Source organism: Nasonia vitripennis (genome assembly GCF_009193385.2).
Source record: "Nasonia vitripennis strain AsymCx chromosome 1 unlocalized genomic scaffold, Nvit_psr_1.1 chr1_random0002, whole genome shotgun sequence".
In the NCBI taxonomy this organism is placed as follows: Eukaryota; Metazoa; Arthropoda; class Insecta; order Hymenoptera; family Pteromalidae; genus Nasonia; species Nasonia vitripennis.
In genome coordinates, this window is record NW_022279588.1 from 1,912,050 (window position 1) to 1,930,904 (window position 18,855).

At 35.6% G+C, this 18,855-nt stretch overlaps 2 protein-coding genes across 12 annotated transcripts in view; both read left to right on the forward strand.

Annotated features, from left to right (window-relative positions):
- The window catches only part of LOC100678509 (nuclear pore complex protein Nup160 homolog), a 311,275-nt gene that overhangs the window by 191,094 nt on the left and 101,326 nt on the right, over window positions 1-18,855 (forward strand). For 10 of the 11 annotated variants that reach the window (XR_004345105.1, XR_004345104.1, XR_004226940.2 and 7 more), the window contains one exon: window positions 11,461-11,627. Coding sequence is in view for 7 of the 11 variants with exons in the window: in XM_031925542.2 (XP_031781402.1) it covers window positions 11,461-11,627 (167 nt within the window). In the remaining 4 variants the exon portion in view is untranslated. Of the gene's footprint in view, window positions 1-11,460; window positions 11,628-11,698; window positions 11,754-18,855 lie in introns of all 11 variants that reach the window. The other variant, XM_031925618.2, reaches the window with a different exon arrangement.
- LOC107981263 lies at window positions 6,797-9,017 on the forward strand. Its single transcript, XM_031926104.2, has 2 exons — window positions 6,797-8,020; window positions 8,137-9,017. The coding sequence occupies exons 1-2, from the start codon at window positions 7,856-7,858 to the stop codon at window positions 8,365-8,367; spliced, it is 396 nt and encodes a 131-aa protein (XP_031781964.1). The 5' UTR covers window positions 6,797-7,855; the 3' UTR covers window positions 8,368-9,017.

Below are 18,855 nucleotides of genomic sequence, written 5' to 3' on the forward strand. Positions count from 1 at the left end.
ATCATTTGACAATAAAATAGTTCGTTACCATAAAAAAGAGTAATGGGCTTAATATTTTTACGGGTATTTTATTGAATTGCATATACTTCTAACAAATTTAAAGCAAATGAAGGAGCAGCAAACTATGATATAGTTTTAAAGGATACGATTGTACTTGCATATATATTATTCTTTGCTTTATGGTTTACATTACCTTTTGCATTGTTTCAGTTTATAACTATTTTTTTCACTCTCTTTACGTCCATGACCTTGAACTAACCTTGAACTGACCATAAATATAACCTTATGGGACTATACTGACCCTGGATTCGGATTCAGCGACCCCAAAAACCCCTAAATGTCATGGTTTGATTTTACTTTTTATGAATAATTATGATTTGACCTTCAACTGACCTTGACCATGACCTGATAGGGTTGTAATAAGCCCGGATTCGGATTCAGCGCCCGAAAAAATCCCAAGATACCATGGTTTTAGTGTATTTTTCATGTATTTCGATAATTTGACCTTCAACTGACCTTGAGAACGTTCTGATGGGGTTAAACTGACCCCGGATTCGCATTCAGCGACCCCAAAAACCCCAAGATACCATGGTTTAGTCTTTTCTTAATGTATTTTGATAATTTGACCTTGAGTTAAGATCTGATGGGGTTAAAATGACCCTGGATTCGGATTCAGCGATCCCAAAAACATATAAGTACCGTGGTCAAGTTTTTGGGACTTACAATTTTTTTTTATTGTGGGGATGTGTTATTATTCTAATGTATAATAGAGTTAAGGGCACATCAATTTATTGCATGTTCTAATTATCATGAAGAAATCGATACTTTAAGCAAAAGAAAATGAAAAAATTGATAAATATCTAGATACATAACTATATATGGGACGTTTCAGGTCAACCGGACCATCAGTGCACCCAAAATTTGGGTTAACCTAACAAGACGTTTGAGGTCTCAAAATGATCGTCTGGTCAAGGGCTTTTGAAAAAGTTCTGGCCTTTTCAAAAATCCAATGTTGCGCATAAAATATGGAGCCTGAAACCCACGTTTTCATAGCATATTCAACAAAAACAATAGTAAAAATCTTCTAATTTGTGAAATATCCCACCAAAAAGCATGTACAACTCATGATAGGACATATTATTGACAATGCTGATGGAATTCCAAAATCAAAAATGGCGGAATCAAAATGGTGGACGTTATACCTCCACCAAACCCATTTTACCGCAACAAATGATTTTTGATCAGTTTAAAGTATCGATATGGGGGTTTTCAGGGTCACTGAATCTTATTTTAACCTTGACATTTCAAAATTCGAAATGGTGGATCCAAAATGGCGGACATTATACCACCACCAAACCAATTTTACCGCAACAAATGATTTTAGATCACTTTAAAGTATCGATATGGGGGTTTGTGAGGTAAATGGTTATAAATATATTATCGGAATCAGTATTTGTGCACATGAATCTTATATTTTTACGGTCTATTAGATTTAGAATTATCTGTCTGCGGTTTTTGCACTTACATTTTTCTATTGTTCTGTGTATATGTATATGCCTGCGTGGATGAAAAAAATATATAATTTAGCCAAATGAATCAATCTTTAATGACATTTTGTGCACTCTTATCAATTCTGGCTCCTCGTTCGTGGAGTTTTTACTGGTGATAAATAGCTTTCGCCGATATCATAAATTACTCTGTTCCTAAGTTCATTGGCATTTGAGTAATGCATGACTTTCAACGTTTCATTATTTTCTGGGATAAATCTATGCCCCATTTGTATGTTTGTGACAGGTGGACAGTTTTTAAATCTCTTTGTTAGGAATTGACGAGTTTGTTCGTGATCTTTTTTGGTGTATAAGAAAAATTTTATATTGAATGATCGCCCATTAACCCATGAATAAAGAGCTTTAACATCTAGAATTGCTTTATTTTTTGCAGCTTGTAAGCTCGCTCTTGTAGCTTCCCTCTTTACTATCGCTCCAACTCCATCGCAACTACCTTTTCCGTGTGCTGTTGCAAAACAGTGTCATTCAGCATCAACGCCAAAATCTCTCTTATGACTCATTAAACTACTCATTTGATAACGATTTTTAAAATGCTGTTTATCACTATCAGTAGCATATATTACCTTTTTTACTGTGGGACAAACCTTGCGAATTTCAGGTATAAGCTTTTGCTGCATTATGTATACTGCAGTGGCATCATGAGTAGTACAGTCGGACATAGATACTGTACTGAAATGCTTTAGCTTGCCTTCAGATTTATAATAAACAACAGCAGGAACAATCGTACTTTGATCATTATTAAAATGAAATGCCTGTGCAGCATCTTGGGCTGTAAAAGCATAGTTCTCAGCAAAATCCAATTGAGCAAGAACCTCTTCATCTGAAAGATTATTTTTCTTCCCAGAAATAAACTTTGATTGTTCCTTAGCGATGAAGTGATGAGGTAACAACTTTTCTAGGCTAGAACATAAAGTTTCAATAAATTCTTGCGATGTTAGGCATTTTATCAAAGTGTATCTATCGGTTGATTGCCACGTGCTGAAGATGACTTGATCAATATTGTGCTCATCCATAATGTTCTCAACGTAATTAGAAAACTTTTGAATGTCCGGACAAAATTTGCATTCATTCAAATAACAACTTGGTTTGGGATCCTCACATAGAACGAAATTCAAACAATCTTTATAATTCTTCAGAATATTGTTTGAGATTTTTTCTATATTTACTGCGTCAATCATCGCTTTGAAATTTTGGTGTATCGTACATACACATACATTATGTGTACCAGAGGATCCTGCAGACACAACATTTTGGTCTCAGTTCCGCAAACTTGGTAAGCCCAATCGGATGTTCAGGAAACTGTTCTTTAAATTGATTATGAAGGTTCTTAATATCAGTAAGTAATAATCTCTTCTGCACTTTTATTTTTTCACCATATAAATAAATACTTACGGTATCTTTTTTATTTGGCATAATTCTGCTATTAAGATCATTTTCGTAAAAATCTTCAACTTTCTGAGTAGTTTCTGCATGTAATGTTTTTCCACGTTTTGCAACAGGAGAAGCCAAAACTCCATCTGATTCTCTTAACTGTTTTGCTTTACGAGCCATTGTGTGAGACACACCAAATTGGTTCATAATTTTACGTATTGCCCAGTGTTCGGGCAAAATAGTAAGAATACTGACACGTAATGGATCGTTCTCCGGCAGGGATTGGAATTTGTTTTTAAGTCCAGTTAAAATATCTGTAAGATCATCTTGCATAGGTGCATCCGTGTTTGAAACCGAAGGTGAGTCAGTCTCCGATTCAAAATCAACACTCATACTGACGTTTGGAGATGACAAATCATGTAGTTTGTAAAAGGATTTTCTACATGTATCACAAATCATGTATCATGTTGGATAATCAGGATAGACATCTTGAAATTCTTTGGAGATCTTCCTAAGAGATTTGCTGTGTCCTGTATTAATATCAAATGGATTAACGCATCTATCGATACGATATTTTTTCGCAGGACAAGACATTGTTGTAGGATATGAGAAAGCACAACCAAAACAAAAAAAAAATGTTAGAAATAACAAAATTACGGCTAGTACAGTTGAACAAGGAGTTGCCGATAAAGTAAGACTTACTCAACAACTGTCTTAAAAAGGATGTTGAAGAAGAAGTCGCCAATGTATCTATTAATGTACCTATTAACTATCCTAAAAAGGACTGTTGGAGAAAAAGTCGCCTATGAATAAAGCCGATGATGGACTTGCTCACCAACTATCCTGAAAAAAACTGTTGGAGAAAAAGTCGCCGATGAAGAAAGCATTCCTTGAAGAAAATATTCCTTTCTATGGGTTGCTAAACATGGGAAGGGGTTGGGGGTGTAGGTAAAAAAGAGGGATGAAATAAATCACTTGAAAGCAATAAATTCCTTTGCCACAAAACAGTTTTATTTGCTGAAGTCTTTGCACAAGTTGTCATTGGACACGAGCCGTGTACTTGCAGCATTAGGCTGTTGGAAGAGGGGCGAGGTACAGCGCTGGACCCGGGCTCCTTATGTGCCCTCCACGACGCTACTCCACTTGTGGGTAATGCGCAGCCGCCTAGCGGCGCGCCGCGGTACTAGCGCCGCGGTGATAAGCGCTGCAGCGTGCGTGGCGTGTTCGGCGGGTTGCGCGATAGCAGGGGCTTTTCGCGAGAGAGCCTGCGCGTGGGTTATGACAAATATCCGCCAGTTTATATTGGCCATATTGAATTTTGAAATTTCGAGGTTAAAATAAGGTGCAGTGGACCCAAAAACCCTCATATCGATACTTTAAAGTGATCTAAAATCATTTGTTGCGGTAAAATTGGTTTGGTGGTGGTATAATGTCCGCCATTTTGGATCCGTCATTTTTGATTTTGGAATTCCGTCAGCATTGTCAATAATATGTCCTATCATGAGTTGTACATGCTTTTTGGTGGGATATTTCACAAATTAGAAGATTTTTACTATTGTTTTTGTTGAATGTGCTATGAAAACGTGGGTTTCAGGCTCCATATTTTATGCGCCACATTGGATTTTTGAAAAGGACAGAACTTTTTCAAAAGCCCTTGACCAGACGATCATTTTGAGACCTCAAACGTCTTGTTACGTTAACCCAAATTTTGGGTGCACTGATGGTTCTGTTGACGTGAAACGTCATATATATATATATATATATATATATATATATATATATATATATATATACGCGCGCGCGCGCGCACATGATACGGCACGCGCAAATTTGTGGAGTTATAGGACAAGATTTCAAGTCTGCACAGTTTTGAATTCGCCGTGTGTACAGTAACTGCTCAGAAAGGCATTGACGTTCGTCAAAACAAGATACACATCAGTGCCAATTCTTGTCTGCATTAGACTACAGTCTATAATTCTTTGTACTGTGAATATTTGAAGCTCTCAAAGTTATCGTTTTTATAAAGTTTTATAAATTTAATCACATTGATTAATAGGTATTTTTTTATTTCCTCCACTGTTTCAGTGATATCTTGTATTTTAAAGTTTAATTAAAATGGGAAGACGCTGCAGTGTAAAAGGCTGTCAATCCGGAAAAACAAAAACAACGCTTTTTAGTGATCCGGATAGTGTCGATGAAAGAAATAAATGGTCTTATCGGTTAGGTTTCAAAATAACTGCAACGGCTTATGTGTGTGAAAAACACTTTCACCCTGCAAAACAGAAAAAAAACGTTGACAGCGCTGGAAATGAAGTAAGTACATGTAAAAACACTAACATTTTTGTATTAATCTATTTACATAAAAAATAATATATCAATAGATACGGTATCTAGTTTAATAGATGTACGGTACGATTAATAGTATAGAATTCAGGCGCGCATATGAACGTACACACTCACGCGCGCGCACACACTTACAGACGCATACATTATCAATTTTTTTTATACGTAAGGGGGTCGGAAAGTCGATTTAATGAGGAAAAAAGTTGTAATAATGTTATTTTTTATATTCCTGACAGTTTTTACTCGTGAAATTGTTGTATAAAATTTTCAACTGTAAAATAATACATAATTGTATAAAAGAAGGCATATATGGTGGATTTTAATTATTTAACAGAATTATTTGTTATAAACGAAAATTTTTTTCCTCTTTATTACAACACAAATTTTGAATTTTCTATTGACTTTATGAGTCCCTTTAAATTAACACTAATTTTAATTATTAGTATGTATAGATGTATATGCACATATTAAATTAAAGAATATTTTTTCTATGTTGCAGGATATGCCATCATCATTAAATTTAAACAAACATCTGGTTTAAATAAGAATTTTATTGAAGTAAGAAATTAAATATGTTTTAAATTTTTTTTAATTTGATATGCAATATTAAATGTGTATCATAGTTAAGCGATATTTGCAATGATGTGCGTACACACCGTTACATACAACTTCAAGTATCCTGCCCGTCGGCAATGACACTTCATATATAAGAAATTTAGAGAATTAGCATGGTTAGGTTAAATCTCTATCTTCTACACTCGCTAATAGGAGATAAGGTAGGGAAAGGCGAACGGACCAGGTACAAAGAATAAAGACAATGCTGAGAGCTGATTGCAACTAGATTATAATTATTTATTTACAGGATGACTAGGTCTGTTCGACCCGGCGCCCAGGCCGTAACTGATTCACGAAAGTGACAAAGCTTCTAAGCTCCCCTCGCGCTCGCCACGTTGTGTTGCTCCGCTCGGCGCGTCCGGCGCGTCAGGCTGCATGTGGTGGTAGGAGGGGACCGCCACAGAAATACATGGAAAGTGTCATGGCCGACGGGCGGGATATTCAAAGTTACATTGAACGGTATGTGTAGGTACTTATGTGTACATACATGTTTTTCTATACACATAAACTTTAGGTACATTAACACTAGATGATCTGTAGTATTGTTTACTTTGTAGGATGCACCTTCAGAAAATGTAAATATATCTAATGACGAAGTGCATGAAAGAAGGATTGTATTTTTTGCTTGTACAAGAGAAAGACAGCATGCAATATACAAATTCTTAATGGGCGTGCAGTCACTCTATTGAGAAGAAAATAATAATATATTCGATGATCAATACGATACCCAGCCCGTCTGGAAGTGGCAATGTTATTCCTATTTTTAAAAAACAGGTAAATGCCAAATGATACACAACAAATTCGTTTATCTCTTCTATTAATTTTTTTATTTACACTACAATAGTAACAAATTCAGACATTCTACTGTTATTTCTTTTTAATTGTAGGTTATTGTTCACAACGATTCCAGACTCCAGATAAGAATAAATATAAAAAATATGGATACAAATTTCTTTGAAAAGAAACCTGAAACTATTCAGGATTTCCAAAATTTTTTGAATGAGATTGATGCTTTAAATTCTTGTCAAGGAGGGCCATCAATAAATTACTTCAAAAATGTTAATGTTAGAACTGCATATAAAGATGATGAGAGATGGAGCCATAATAAATGCCCAATAATTCTGAGTACTGGAAGTGTCTGCTCACATTGCTCGACGTTATATAAACTTTTATCGCAGAATCAGCATCGACAAAAAATAAAAAAGCTGCGCACAAATAGATATGCTCCTGAAGCTGTCAAAAATACTATAAAAGAAATGTGCAATAATAAACGTGTAATTAAACAGCGTCTAACACGAAAAGAGCGTAAACTGCGTGACCTCACAAAAGAATTAAATATGGTGCATGCACGAATTATGAATGTCCAGCAAATAAATTTTGATGAGAAGTTAAAGACACTGTCGCCTAATCTAACAGAAAATCAGTGGTGGTTCTGTCAAGTGGGCTTTTTATGAAGCTCTATATTATCGTGATATTCAAAGTAATCTCAGAGTATGTCCAAAATTAACAGAGAATCACATCAAACTAGTACATGCTATGAAAATGAGAGTTTCTCTGGCAACTTAGGTAATATTTTATATTATTTTGACCTGTCTTTTGCTATATTTTATTTATAAATGAAGTACTAATATTTCAAACTATAGGAATAGATCTCTACAAGCTCTGCTCGTAGAGATTATTATATTCCTATAGTTTAAAAATATAAGGAGCATTAGAGTCCTTAATCATTATTATTATATTATTATTTTATTTAATGCTATCTTAGATCTTTAGTAACTCTGTAAGTGCAGGATTACAGTATTATTCACATTGAAAATAAATAATTTTTTCGATGCTTTAAACAGATCTCACCCTAAAGAAGGTATCCGAAAAAACAGCAAAGCGTGTAAAATTAAATATTTCATTAATAAATAATTCATACATTCCAGACTCTTCGAGAAGCTATAACTTGTCTTGATATGTGGGAACGTGAAAAAGAAAGCGATGATGACTTTTTAACTGCATCAATTGCAGAAGGTCTCCGAGTGACGTTGCATTCTTCTTTGCAATTAACGATTTATTTATTAGAATATTGTGATTTTAAATACGTCTTAACTAATAAAATGAACCAAGATTGCCTAGAAGTTAGTATAAAGAAGCTTATTATTTAATAACTAATAATAAAAACATGTGTTTCATAAAGAAAGTCCGTATTGCATCGAGTAAAATTATAAAAATGCATTATTCAATTTATTTTTAGCAATTCTTCGGTATTATACGTCAAGCCGGATGTCAAAATGATCACCCGACATTTCCAACATTCATGCAACTTTATCATCTGCTTTCGGTGTACAAAATATTAAGACTGCCTGAATATGGCAATTGCACCGTGAGGGAAACAGAAAAAGCACCAACAATAACATTGGATGATTTTCAAGCAATTTTTAACGACAGCACGAAAAGTTATAGGCAAGAATATTTACAGATATGATCAGTAAATTTTGTTAAAAAGCTTGATGTTAATTTTTGTTTACAAATATAAAAGTAACGTTATGTACATATAGACATACATTATCTTTCACAGTTCTTTTTAAATATACTATTTAGAATTGTTACAGAAAGAAGCACATTAAAACATTAAAAAGTAGGATTGACGGCTTAATAGCAGACAGTGAATGGGAATGTGATCAAATAATTGAAAATGATTATAAAATGGATGCCGTTAAAGACTGCATAATATATTATGTAACAGGTTTCATAGCAAGAAAAATGTTTAAATCATCCAAATGTGACGCGTGGAAATCAGCTTTTCAATCATCACACGAAAATCTAATTGAGAGTTATGCCGAAACGGAACTAGTCAACGTAAAAATCAAAAGGCGGATTAGTTAATCCAAACATCAATCTATTTAGATTATTTCAAATGATTGAATCATTTTTTCAAAATCATTTGCAATCTCCTAATATTTATGATTCAGTTGTAGAAAATGTTTTAAACAGTAATTTTCAATTTACGTTTCCATGTACTGAACACAAATACGACGTGATGGCTTACTGCATAGTTTATTATATAACAATGAGAATGCGTCAATATGCTAGATTAAAAAACAGAGAAGTTAAAAAAGTAAGCCAAGAAAAGAAAAAATTGCTAAATTGTATAATAATTAATGACATTTTAATGAATAAAAAGGCTTATTCAAAACTTGATACAACAACAGTTATTTGTAGTTATTTGCTAATTCATATTTAGTTTCATGCAAAATGTTTCAATAAATTAGTTATAATTGAGTGAGTTGAAGATTTACAGTAGCTACGTACTTTTTAATTTAACATAAATGCGTAAATTACAATAATAATAATCAATTGTAAATTAATGAAATTTGGTGTAATAAATACGTTTCTTGATGTAAGAAAAAAAAATTCTGAGATCTGGATTCGAACTCCAGCACAACGAACGATAGCGCAGCGCCTTAGCCACCACAGCCACTGACATGGTTACTTACACAATGTTGAAAGTTGCATATGATCATCGCCCCCCTGTGGGGGCTTTTATTGTAATTGGGTTTGAGTTTGAGCTAAAGTTTAAGCTATAGCTTGGGATTTTTGTTTAGTACAAATGTTACATGTATTGTCGATAATGTTGGCGCTTTTCAGCATGGCATAGGGAATTCATGAGTTAGGGTTAGTAAATACTAAACTATGAATCATTGGTATTGATAATGCAATGTAGTACTTGCAAATAATTACTTTTGTTATAATATTAATATAATTTGCACTTATATGATATCCATCAAGTAACCCATTGGATATTGACGTTTTCTGTAACATCATTTCAATAAAGTGTTAAATGTGTGGATAAAATATACATATTACTAGATAGAATTACATGATATAAATATTTTATTGTTAGAAAAAGGCAGATGTAATTAAAATCAGTAAAAATTCATACGCATTTCTGCCGCGCGCCAATACGCCCGACAGAAACTGTAGTGTATCCACACCCGCAAGCAAGGCGGACCGCATCGGTGAGTAGCGCACTCACACAAACGCACGTGTTCAAGCGCTGACTGTAGGTGTGTATCATCTAGTCCACTGTTTCTGTGGCGCCGCCACACGGAGCCGAAGCGAAGGGCTTCAATAACTGTCACAAAGAGTGGGGGGCAGTCGGTTCACCTCTTTATCTTACACCGTGTGTTCATATGAGTTTATTAATCTTCGCAAGTTAAGTGTACTACTTAATCATGTTCTTTGAGCCACTCATCAGCTTTATTAGATTTTCAGATATTTGAGATTTAATTTTAGTCAATATTTTTTAAAACATTCAAAATCGTGAATTAATTAGCCACGTCATCATAAAATAATAATGATTGGGATAAATAAGAACTATTGACTTCACAAATTTTAAGTTATTTCATAAATAATTGATGCTGCTACACGTCGCAAAGAATTTTTGTAGATAGAGTTTATGGTACTAACTGTTATTTTTGGTTTATGGTACTAATTGTTATTATCAACCGATTTTAAATCATCATCATCATCAAACAAAAATACAAGAGGTAAAAATCGGAGAGTTGACAGTGCGGACAAAACCAACAGTTAAGTATCTGGGGGTGATGCTGGATACTAAGCTCAACTTCAGAGAACATATACGGAAGGCAGCAGACAAAGCAGCCGTAGTGACGGCGACCCTGAGCAGGGTGATGGCCAACATTGGCAACTCTGTTGCTGCGGACTGCGGAGTCCATTATGTTATACGGCGCAGAGGTCTGGACCGATTTGCTGCGATATAAAATCTATCGCAAGCTCATTCCGCACGGTCTTGGAGCCGGCCGCCCTAGTAGTGGCGGGGGTAATACCAATTGATCTCCTTGCTCAAGAGCCAAAGAAAGGAGGACCTTGTCCATGCAAAGGCCAATGAGGAGGCTAGTGAGCAGATCTTACCTTACCCTAGAAACTTTTACCTTGCCCAGCTCCTGACTGATCACAGATACTTCCGCGCATATCTACATAAAATGGGCAAGGCGATGGACCCGCGGTGCCTATACTGCGCGTCGCCGAAAGATGATGCCCTCTACAGATTTTTTGTCTGCGAAAAGTGTAGGGACGAACGAACGGGTTTGGAGAAAGATGGCGCTCGCCTAACGCCGAACGACATCGTCCCCTATTACCTGGCCCGCAGAGAAAATTGGAAGAAGGTGGTCCGCTGTGTCGAAAAAATATTTCGGTACGAGTGGGCTGACCTTCAATAAAAAGAAGCCGAAATAGGAGTGTGCCGTACAGGTAAACAGCTGACCCCACTCCAAAGTATTCCTAATCGTTAGTGCCAAGGTTGATCAAGGTCAAGGAAAAGGGGTCTCCTCGGTGGATTTCCGTCGGTTCCGGTCTGCTAATAACCCATGTCAGCACCATTACATGATTTGTTCATGTGCATAAAATATAATTTTAAAAAATTTGAACTTTTGCAAAATATTTTAATTTTAATTAAAGGATTTCTACAGAAAACTTATTTTTTAATTTTAGTATATCAATATAATGTAAAAGTTGTCGAAAATTCATGACATTGGTTTTTTAAAATGATTTTCAGATTTTGGTGTATCTACGTTAAATGCAGTTGATATGTCTTGGAATGTATTAAAACATTTTACTTTAACTCAAGAAAATTATGGTGAAAGCATATTGCATAAAGAAGTATCCAGAAAACTCTATCATCGAGGTTTATTTCTTCCACAATGGCTCTTATCTTCGTACGCAGTAAGTTCTACATTGTTAACCTTTTTCAATTATATTCGCATCTGATGTTCAATCAAATCTATTTATTACAGTCGCTCTGTAAACATTTTAGTGTTAGTTCCTATGTTATATAGTAAGTAGCGAAAGGTTAGTAGACATTTTCTTATTCCTTAGTCTTCTTTAACGAATCTTTTTTAAAATTTCCACCTAGAACGACTATTACTAATTTTATTTTGAATACAAATTTGTCCTCCACTCTATTGGATCTAGTCCTACAATCTTGGATTATCAATTTCATGCACAAAAACAGCTTTAATTAAAATAAAAAAAAAATAAAATAATTTCATGGTTAAAAGTATAAGACTTCAATAATTAAGTAATAAAAGTTTGGATATTGTTTACGTTTATTTGTTTGTCATTTGTTTACGTGATGATTAATATCTATACGTTTTAACCTTACCGGAAGAACTAAAATTGTATTCACTAAAAAATTTAATATACATTAACTGTAACTATGCTGTAACTTAGTTGTTCTTGTACTTAAGAATGCCTTCGCCAATGATCCCAGAAATCGCGCGACTCTGTTCTACGGATTTGAAGAAACGAGGTTTTGCTTCACTTGCTCAGCCTCGCATAACGGAAAGAAAAGAATAGAATGCATATATATATATATATATATATATATATATATATATATATATATTCTATTTTATAGCAGGTTAAAAGATGTTTTTCAACCAATAATACATAAATTTTTTATAATATAATAAATATAAAATAAAAAGAATCTGTGAAATAAGATTATTACGAGGATTATTATGACAATACTTTATTGTGTTTAAGACTGATTAAATAGTAATGCAATATATATTATGTGGCAAACCATATAAATAATTAACATAAACATTTTCATTTTTAATTAATTTTTTATGACATATTTTATAAAGTGTAAATATTTTAAATAATCTACATAACAATTAAAACAAAGCTAAATTAATCTTTTTAAGCATTAATATTCGTCTTTTGAACTGTTATAAAGTTACCATAAAAGTTTTATGCTTTTTGCTTCCTGATTACAATTTAAGGTTTAAAGTGTACCAGTAGTAAGTAAGCCGGTATGGGGAGACATAACAAATAACGTCATCACTGGCGCATCCTTATCTGATCAATGTAAACAAGTAATAAAGATAAGATAAGGTATCATGTTTATAAATAGGTAATTAAGGTAAGAGTATCATGTTTATACCGTGTACGTCAGATATCATGTTTACATAAACTAATAAGATATCTTTACCACAATATTAAACAGTATGTTTATTACTTGTTTGTATAGACAAACATGATACTTAATCTGTATTACTTGTTTATAAGATAAGGCTGCGACACGTGTGACACCTAATTTACAAGATAAAGATTATCTTTATGACACGTGTATAAGACATCATAATGATATGTTTACATGATAACATATCCTAATTATTTGTTTAAAAGATGAAATTTTAATGATGTCACCATCCTTTAATATAAACATCAATCTTACATGGTGTATGGGATGAGGAATGTGTATATAATTATTTTGCGCTACGTTTATGAAAATATTGTGGTCCTTAAAAGGACCGTTTTCGATAATAAAATATATAAATTCAAAGATTATTCATCCAAGCTCTTGTAGCCTTGTTGTCTCGGAAACGAGAAGCTGTTATTAGAGTATTCATACTTCTTAAATTTGGATTCTGACGTTTTATCTTTTTCAATGAGAGGCTTTTTCTCCTCCTTCTTGCTCGAAGAGAATACGTTTTTTAATTTATCCATTTTTTCAATAATGATGATGATGCTTCAAGGAGGTATATGTGAGAATGAGTATCTCCCCGAATCGCAAAGGTATTTATACTGATACGTAGGGAGAATGGAGGGGAAAAAGTGAGGATTGAACGATGTAACAAGAGAAAATATGTCTATTTTTTTTAGTTTTATTTGAAGTAAAAAGTGTATATGTACAAAGCGTAATAACGAAGAATAACATGATAAATTATTATGATTTGACGATAGTGGTATATATATATATATCCCTATAGATATCAAACAATTTAAAGGCAGCAATTTCACAAATAATTATATTAACCAATGATTCATCAATATCGTTTACAAACTTATCACCAACATTAATTTTAATATTATCGCTGTATAGAGTATAATATTGTTGAAATACCTCGTAGGTTTTCATCATAGTAGATTTGGCATTTTCAATCAAGTTTTCTGTATCGTTTTTAATACATTCAATTAAAAATTCTTTAATATAAACCATGATTTCATTTACCTTAGTAACGCAGGCTTCAAGTTTCTCGAGATGTTCGTCGACACATGGTAAGACAATCCTCAATCCATCGAAAGTAACTTTCTGCATGTAAATTGCAGGTTGAATGTGGGACGTTTTTTGTTTCTTCGCCCTTGGAGGTTGATATCTCCCGCCAACAAGAGTAGCATCACTACCACATGTAGCACTTTCAGCGAAAGCAGCGGAAGCGCTATTAACTTCGTCCTCGTCTTCTTCATCTAGTAGAAAATTAGGAAAGAGAGGTGTTCCAACAGGTCTTTCCTCAATCAGTATAGACTTTGTGTTGTATGAAGTTGTAAACATCAGATCGTGGTTTTTCATGTATATCTTTGTAGGTCGTCCGTACTCACTTTGGAATTTGTACGCATCTTGGAAATAGGTATTGATAAGATCGAAGTAATTCTTAAAAACTTTCCAGCTGACCATATCGAATTTTATGGATTTGAAACTCCCTGTAGCTGTAGAAAGCTTAACTACAGGACGGAAGCTACCCTGATGACACTCCAATCCAAGAGAAATCCTTTTGGAATTCGACTTATTAACTGCGTAGGTTGTAGACAGCAGCATGTTTGGCAGGATATTCTGCAAACGAGGTGGGACAATGTCGCTTGATTGAACCAAATGTTTGGCAAATAAAACTTGTACACTGTGAACGTCACAAAGGTTCTTCTCTTGAGAAACGATTTGTGAACACCACAAGACTGTACTGATGTGGCTCCTGACAGTGCTCGCTCTTTATCCACTGTCGAATGAATCCCCCCACTATCTCACAGTAAATTATTCAAGAGTAGTGGGGATGCATTCCTGCGCGTATATTCGCAGAAGAACACAAAGAAGCCTGCTGACGCAGCAGGAAAGAAAGTATCATATTCGTCAACGGTCAAAAGCTCAACGGTCAAAAGCTAGGGTTACATCTCGCAAACTTCTAAGAACAATATATTTAGACTACGAGCACTTTCATCGGTTTCTACTTACAGTGAGAGCATGATGAAACAGGATGTGAAAGTAAAACATAAATGACTCTGGATGTCAACGGCTATATTGATGAAGTTCTTATCTTACAGTATTTCAGATAACAGGAATGTAGAAGCAAGTAAGGTATTGTAAATGAGTATATTTTAGATATTTAAGATTGTAATTTATTCATATTTTTACTCAATGATATTTGACAATTGTTTCAATAATTCGCAGATATTCTCGAAGTACGTGTTTGATTGCAAAATCCTGAACCAAGAGAACGCTCAGTTCCGAATCTCTTAACATTTTTTGAACGCAGGCGTACTTTTTTATTTCTTAAAAGTTTTTTATAAAACGCATCCACTAACGCATCCATCAAGCAAAAAGCATCCTAATCGTCTCACTAATCGTAAGCGTACTTCAACACCATTTAGCAAAAACTTATTTTGATTAAAAACATCGCAATGTAAATGTCCAATTAGATCAACAGTTTGGCCATTAATTGAAAAATACTGACGATAAACCCTTATTTGCTGTTGGATCAGTGACTGGGGTGTTGGGTGGTGTCTCCATATGACCAGGAGTATCTAAATACCAGAGTGCTGATGTAAGATGATAATTCATTGTAAGCGCTGAATTATTTAGCAGTGTTTCGATGTATGCACGGTATGGATATGCATTATTTGGCGGTGATACTAGTTTTTGATTAAAGAACACATCTATCTGATTAAAGAGTGAGTGTAAAAGATTATTCACTGCTGCTACCTTAGAGTACTCTGTGGCACTTGTAACGACCCGTACAAGCTCCGCAAAAAACTATTTTTTTTTTTTACATGGCATTTGGAACTCGAAAGTTCATCGCCTCATCTACGCAAGCCTTCCACGCTGCCCTATCTTGTGTCAACCCCACCCAAGATGCACCTCTCCGATCGACACCCACCCGTCCTATTTCTACTAGATCCGCTTTTACGTTGTTCTCCCATCTACGTCTAGGTCTACCTAGAGGTCGCGTTACCATCGGCCTGCCCTTCATGACACGCGCTGCCGTACGGTCGTCTCCCATTCTCGCTACGTGCCCTGCCCATCCTAATCTGCGCGATTTTATTATTCTGGTAATATTTGGTGACGCGTACAGATTGTGTAACTCATCATTGTGTAGTCTCCTCCATTCCCCGGTTTCCTCATCTTTCTTCGGCCCGTATATTTTTCGCAAGACTTTATTTTCAAATACCCTAAAACGGTTGTCCGCCTGCTTAGTGAGAGCCCACGTTTCGCACCCGTACAGAACCACCGGCAGTATTATTGTCCTGTATATTCTTATTTTAACGTTTTTAGACAACAGCCTCGACTTAAGTAAATTACTCACGGCGTAGAAGCAAGCATTACCCGAATGGAGTCTTTTATTTATTTCGACATTAATCTCGTTTCTATCATTTATGGTCGTACCCAGATACCTGAATTCGCTAACCTTTTCAAAAGTAAAATTCCCAACTCTGAGATCTTCCTCCCCTCTGCAGATGCCTAGCTTATCCATAATCATGTACTTTGTTTTTGATTCACTCACTTCTACCTCTGTATACTCCACCGCTTTTATGAGGATTTCCGCGTTTCTTACTACCGTTTCCCTACAATCCCCCAGTATATCCAAATCATCTGCGTAGCCTAGTATCTGCGTTGTTCCATTAAGCGTTGCGCCCAGCTGGCTAACCTGCATTTTTCTAACGGCATACTCTAACGTTAAGTTGAACAGCACCGTAGAGAGCCCATTCCCTTGTTTTAAACCATCGCGTATCATGAAGGGTTCTGATACATTACTGCCTACTCGGACCTTTCCCATGCTTCCGTTCAGACATATTTGAATTAATCTCACGAGTTTTTTCGGTACACCGATAAGTACTAGAATTTGATACATTTTGCTTCGCTTAATAGAGTCGTACGCTTTTTTAAAATCTATAAATAGTTGGTGTATGGTTTCGCAAAATTCCCACTTTTTCTCTAACAACTGTCTTATGGTAAACATTTGATCGCTCGTCGATCTGTTGCGCCGAAATCCGCACTGATAATCTCCTACTATATCTTCCGCGAATGGAGTGAGTCTAGCTTGTATTACGTTTGACAGAACTTTGTATCACGTTGCTAAAAGTGAAATACCCCTATAGTTATTGCAGTCTGTCTTATCCCCATTATTTTAAAAATCGGTATAATGATAGATTCCTTCCGATTTTCGGGTATTGTTTCATTTTTCTAGATGGTACATACAGTTTATAGATTTTGAAAGTGAGCTCGACGCCCCCATATTTGAGTAACTCAGCTGATATAGAGTCATTTCCAGCGGCTTTGTTGTTTTTTAGTTTTTTAATCGCGGCCTCTACTTCTTGGTAGCTCGGTTCCTCCACGTGGGTTTCAGCAGTGTGAATTTCGTCCCCTAATTCTTCGCTATTTTCGTGCACGTTTAATAATTTATCGAAATAATTTTTCCACAGCGACAGTAATTCGTTGTCATTTGTTACGAGGTCCCCGTTTTCATACTTCATCAATTGCGCTCTACTCCTAAAACCCTTTCTGATGGCGTTAATTTCTCTGTACATTTCGCGGGGGTTATTTTCCTTACTGTTAGTTTCTATTCTCCTAATAAGATTCTTTTGATACTCCCGCTTCTTATTTCTGTAGATCGCGCTCGTGTGTTTCCTTACGTTAGAATACTCTTCTACGGTCCTATCGCTTCTATTTTGTAAGCTATCTAATTTAGCCTTTTTGCGCCTTTCAAACCAGAATTCGCACTCTTCGTCAAACCATGGTTTGCTCTTTGGCTTTTTCTTTTTACCCAGTACTTTGTTCGCGGCCTCTTTTACCGTTTTTTCGATGTCCCCCCATAAGCTATTCGGTTCGTCATTCCCCTCCGGCGATGTGTTTGCTTCTTCAAGTGCCTGAAACCTGTTATTAATTTCTATCTGGTACCTAATTCGCTCTGTTCTATCTCGTAGTTTCTCAATATCGAAGCTTTTTACCTTGTTTGCTCGCTTACTATTTTGATTCGCTACTAGTCTAGCTCTTAATTTGGCTACTACTAGGAAGTGGTCCGAGTCGCTATCTGCCCCTCTGTAAGCCCTTACGTCAAGAACATTAGTATGACGTCTTTTTTCTATGAGGAAATGATCAATTTGGTTCTGTGTGGCCCCGTCCGGCTATGTCCACGTTGCCTTGTGTATGTTCTTGTGCTTAAAACACGTAGTTTTGATTATAAGATCTTTTGCCGCCGCGAAATTTATAACCCTAATACCGTTATCATTGCTGGCTTCGTGCAGGCTTTCCTTACCTATAGTAGGCCTAAACATTTCCTCCCTACCTATTTTAGCATTGAAATCGCCTAATACTATTCTTGTGTCGTAAGACGCGAACTGGTCGATTACCTGCTCTAAAGTTTCGTAATAGAGATCCTTAGCTTCTTCTTCTTTGTCCTCCGTAGGACAGTGTACATTAATAAATACATATCTATACCATTCACCTTCTATAATGATGTACGAGAGCCTATCATTGACGGATTTGAAACTTTTAACCGAATGTATGATGCTTTTGCTTACGAGAAATCCGGTGCATAGAGATCCCCCACTCCCGGCCCCATACAGGTACGTGAAGTTACCCGATGCTAGTACTCCGCCATCTGGCCACCGCGATTCCTGTATTGCTACCAAATCTAGATTGTACCTATCAGCTTCCTTTACGAGTTCTTTAAACGCACCTGCTCTGTATAGACTGTGAACATTCCAAGTTCCGACTCTTAAGTCCCTTTTGGTTCGGATTTGATTTTGTTGAGCCATGATGTTATGTTAAACCCGCGCGCTTCGGATCCTGTTCCGATCGCAGGTGAGTCCACCGTTCTAGAGGTGATAACCCCCATACCTCTCTAGAACTAAGTATGAGAGCTTTCCGACTTTGACGGGGACAGTGTCAACTCGT

Excerpts from the sequence above, each read along its gene's own strand:
- LOC107981263 (XM_031926104.2), top strand. The coding sequence starts at position 7,856 with ATGTGGGAACGTGAAAAAGAAAGCGATGATGACTTTTTAACTGCATCA. Across the intron at positions 8,021-8,136 it reads TGAACCAAGATTGCCTAGAA|CAATTCTTCGGTATTATACG; the intron begins GTTAGTATAAAG and ends ATTTATTTTTAG.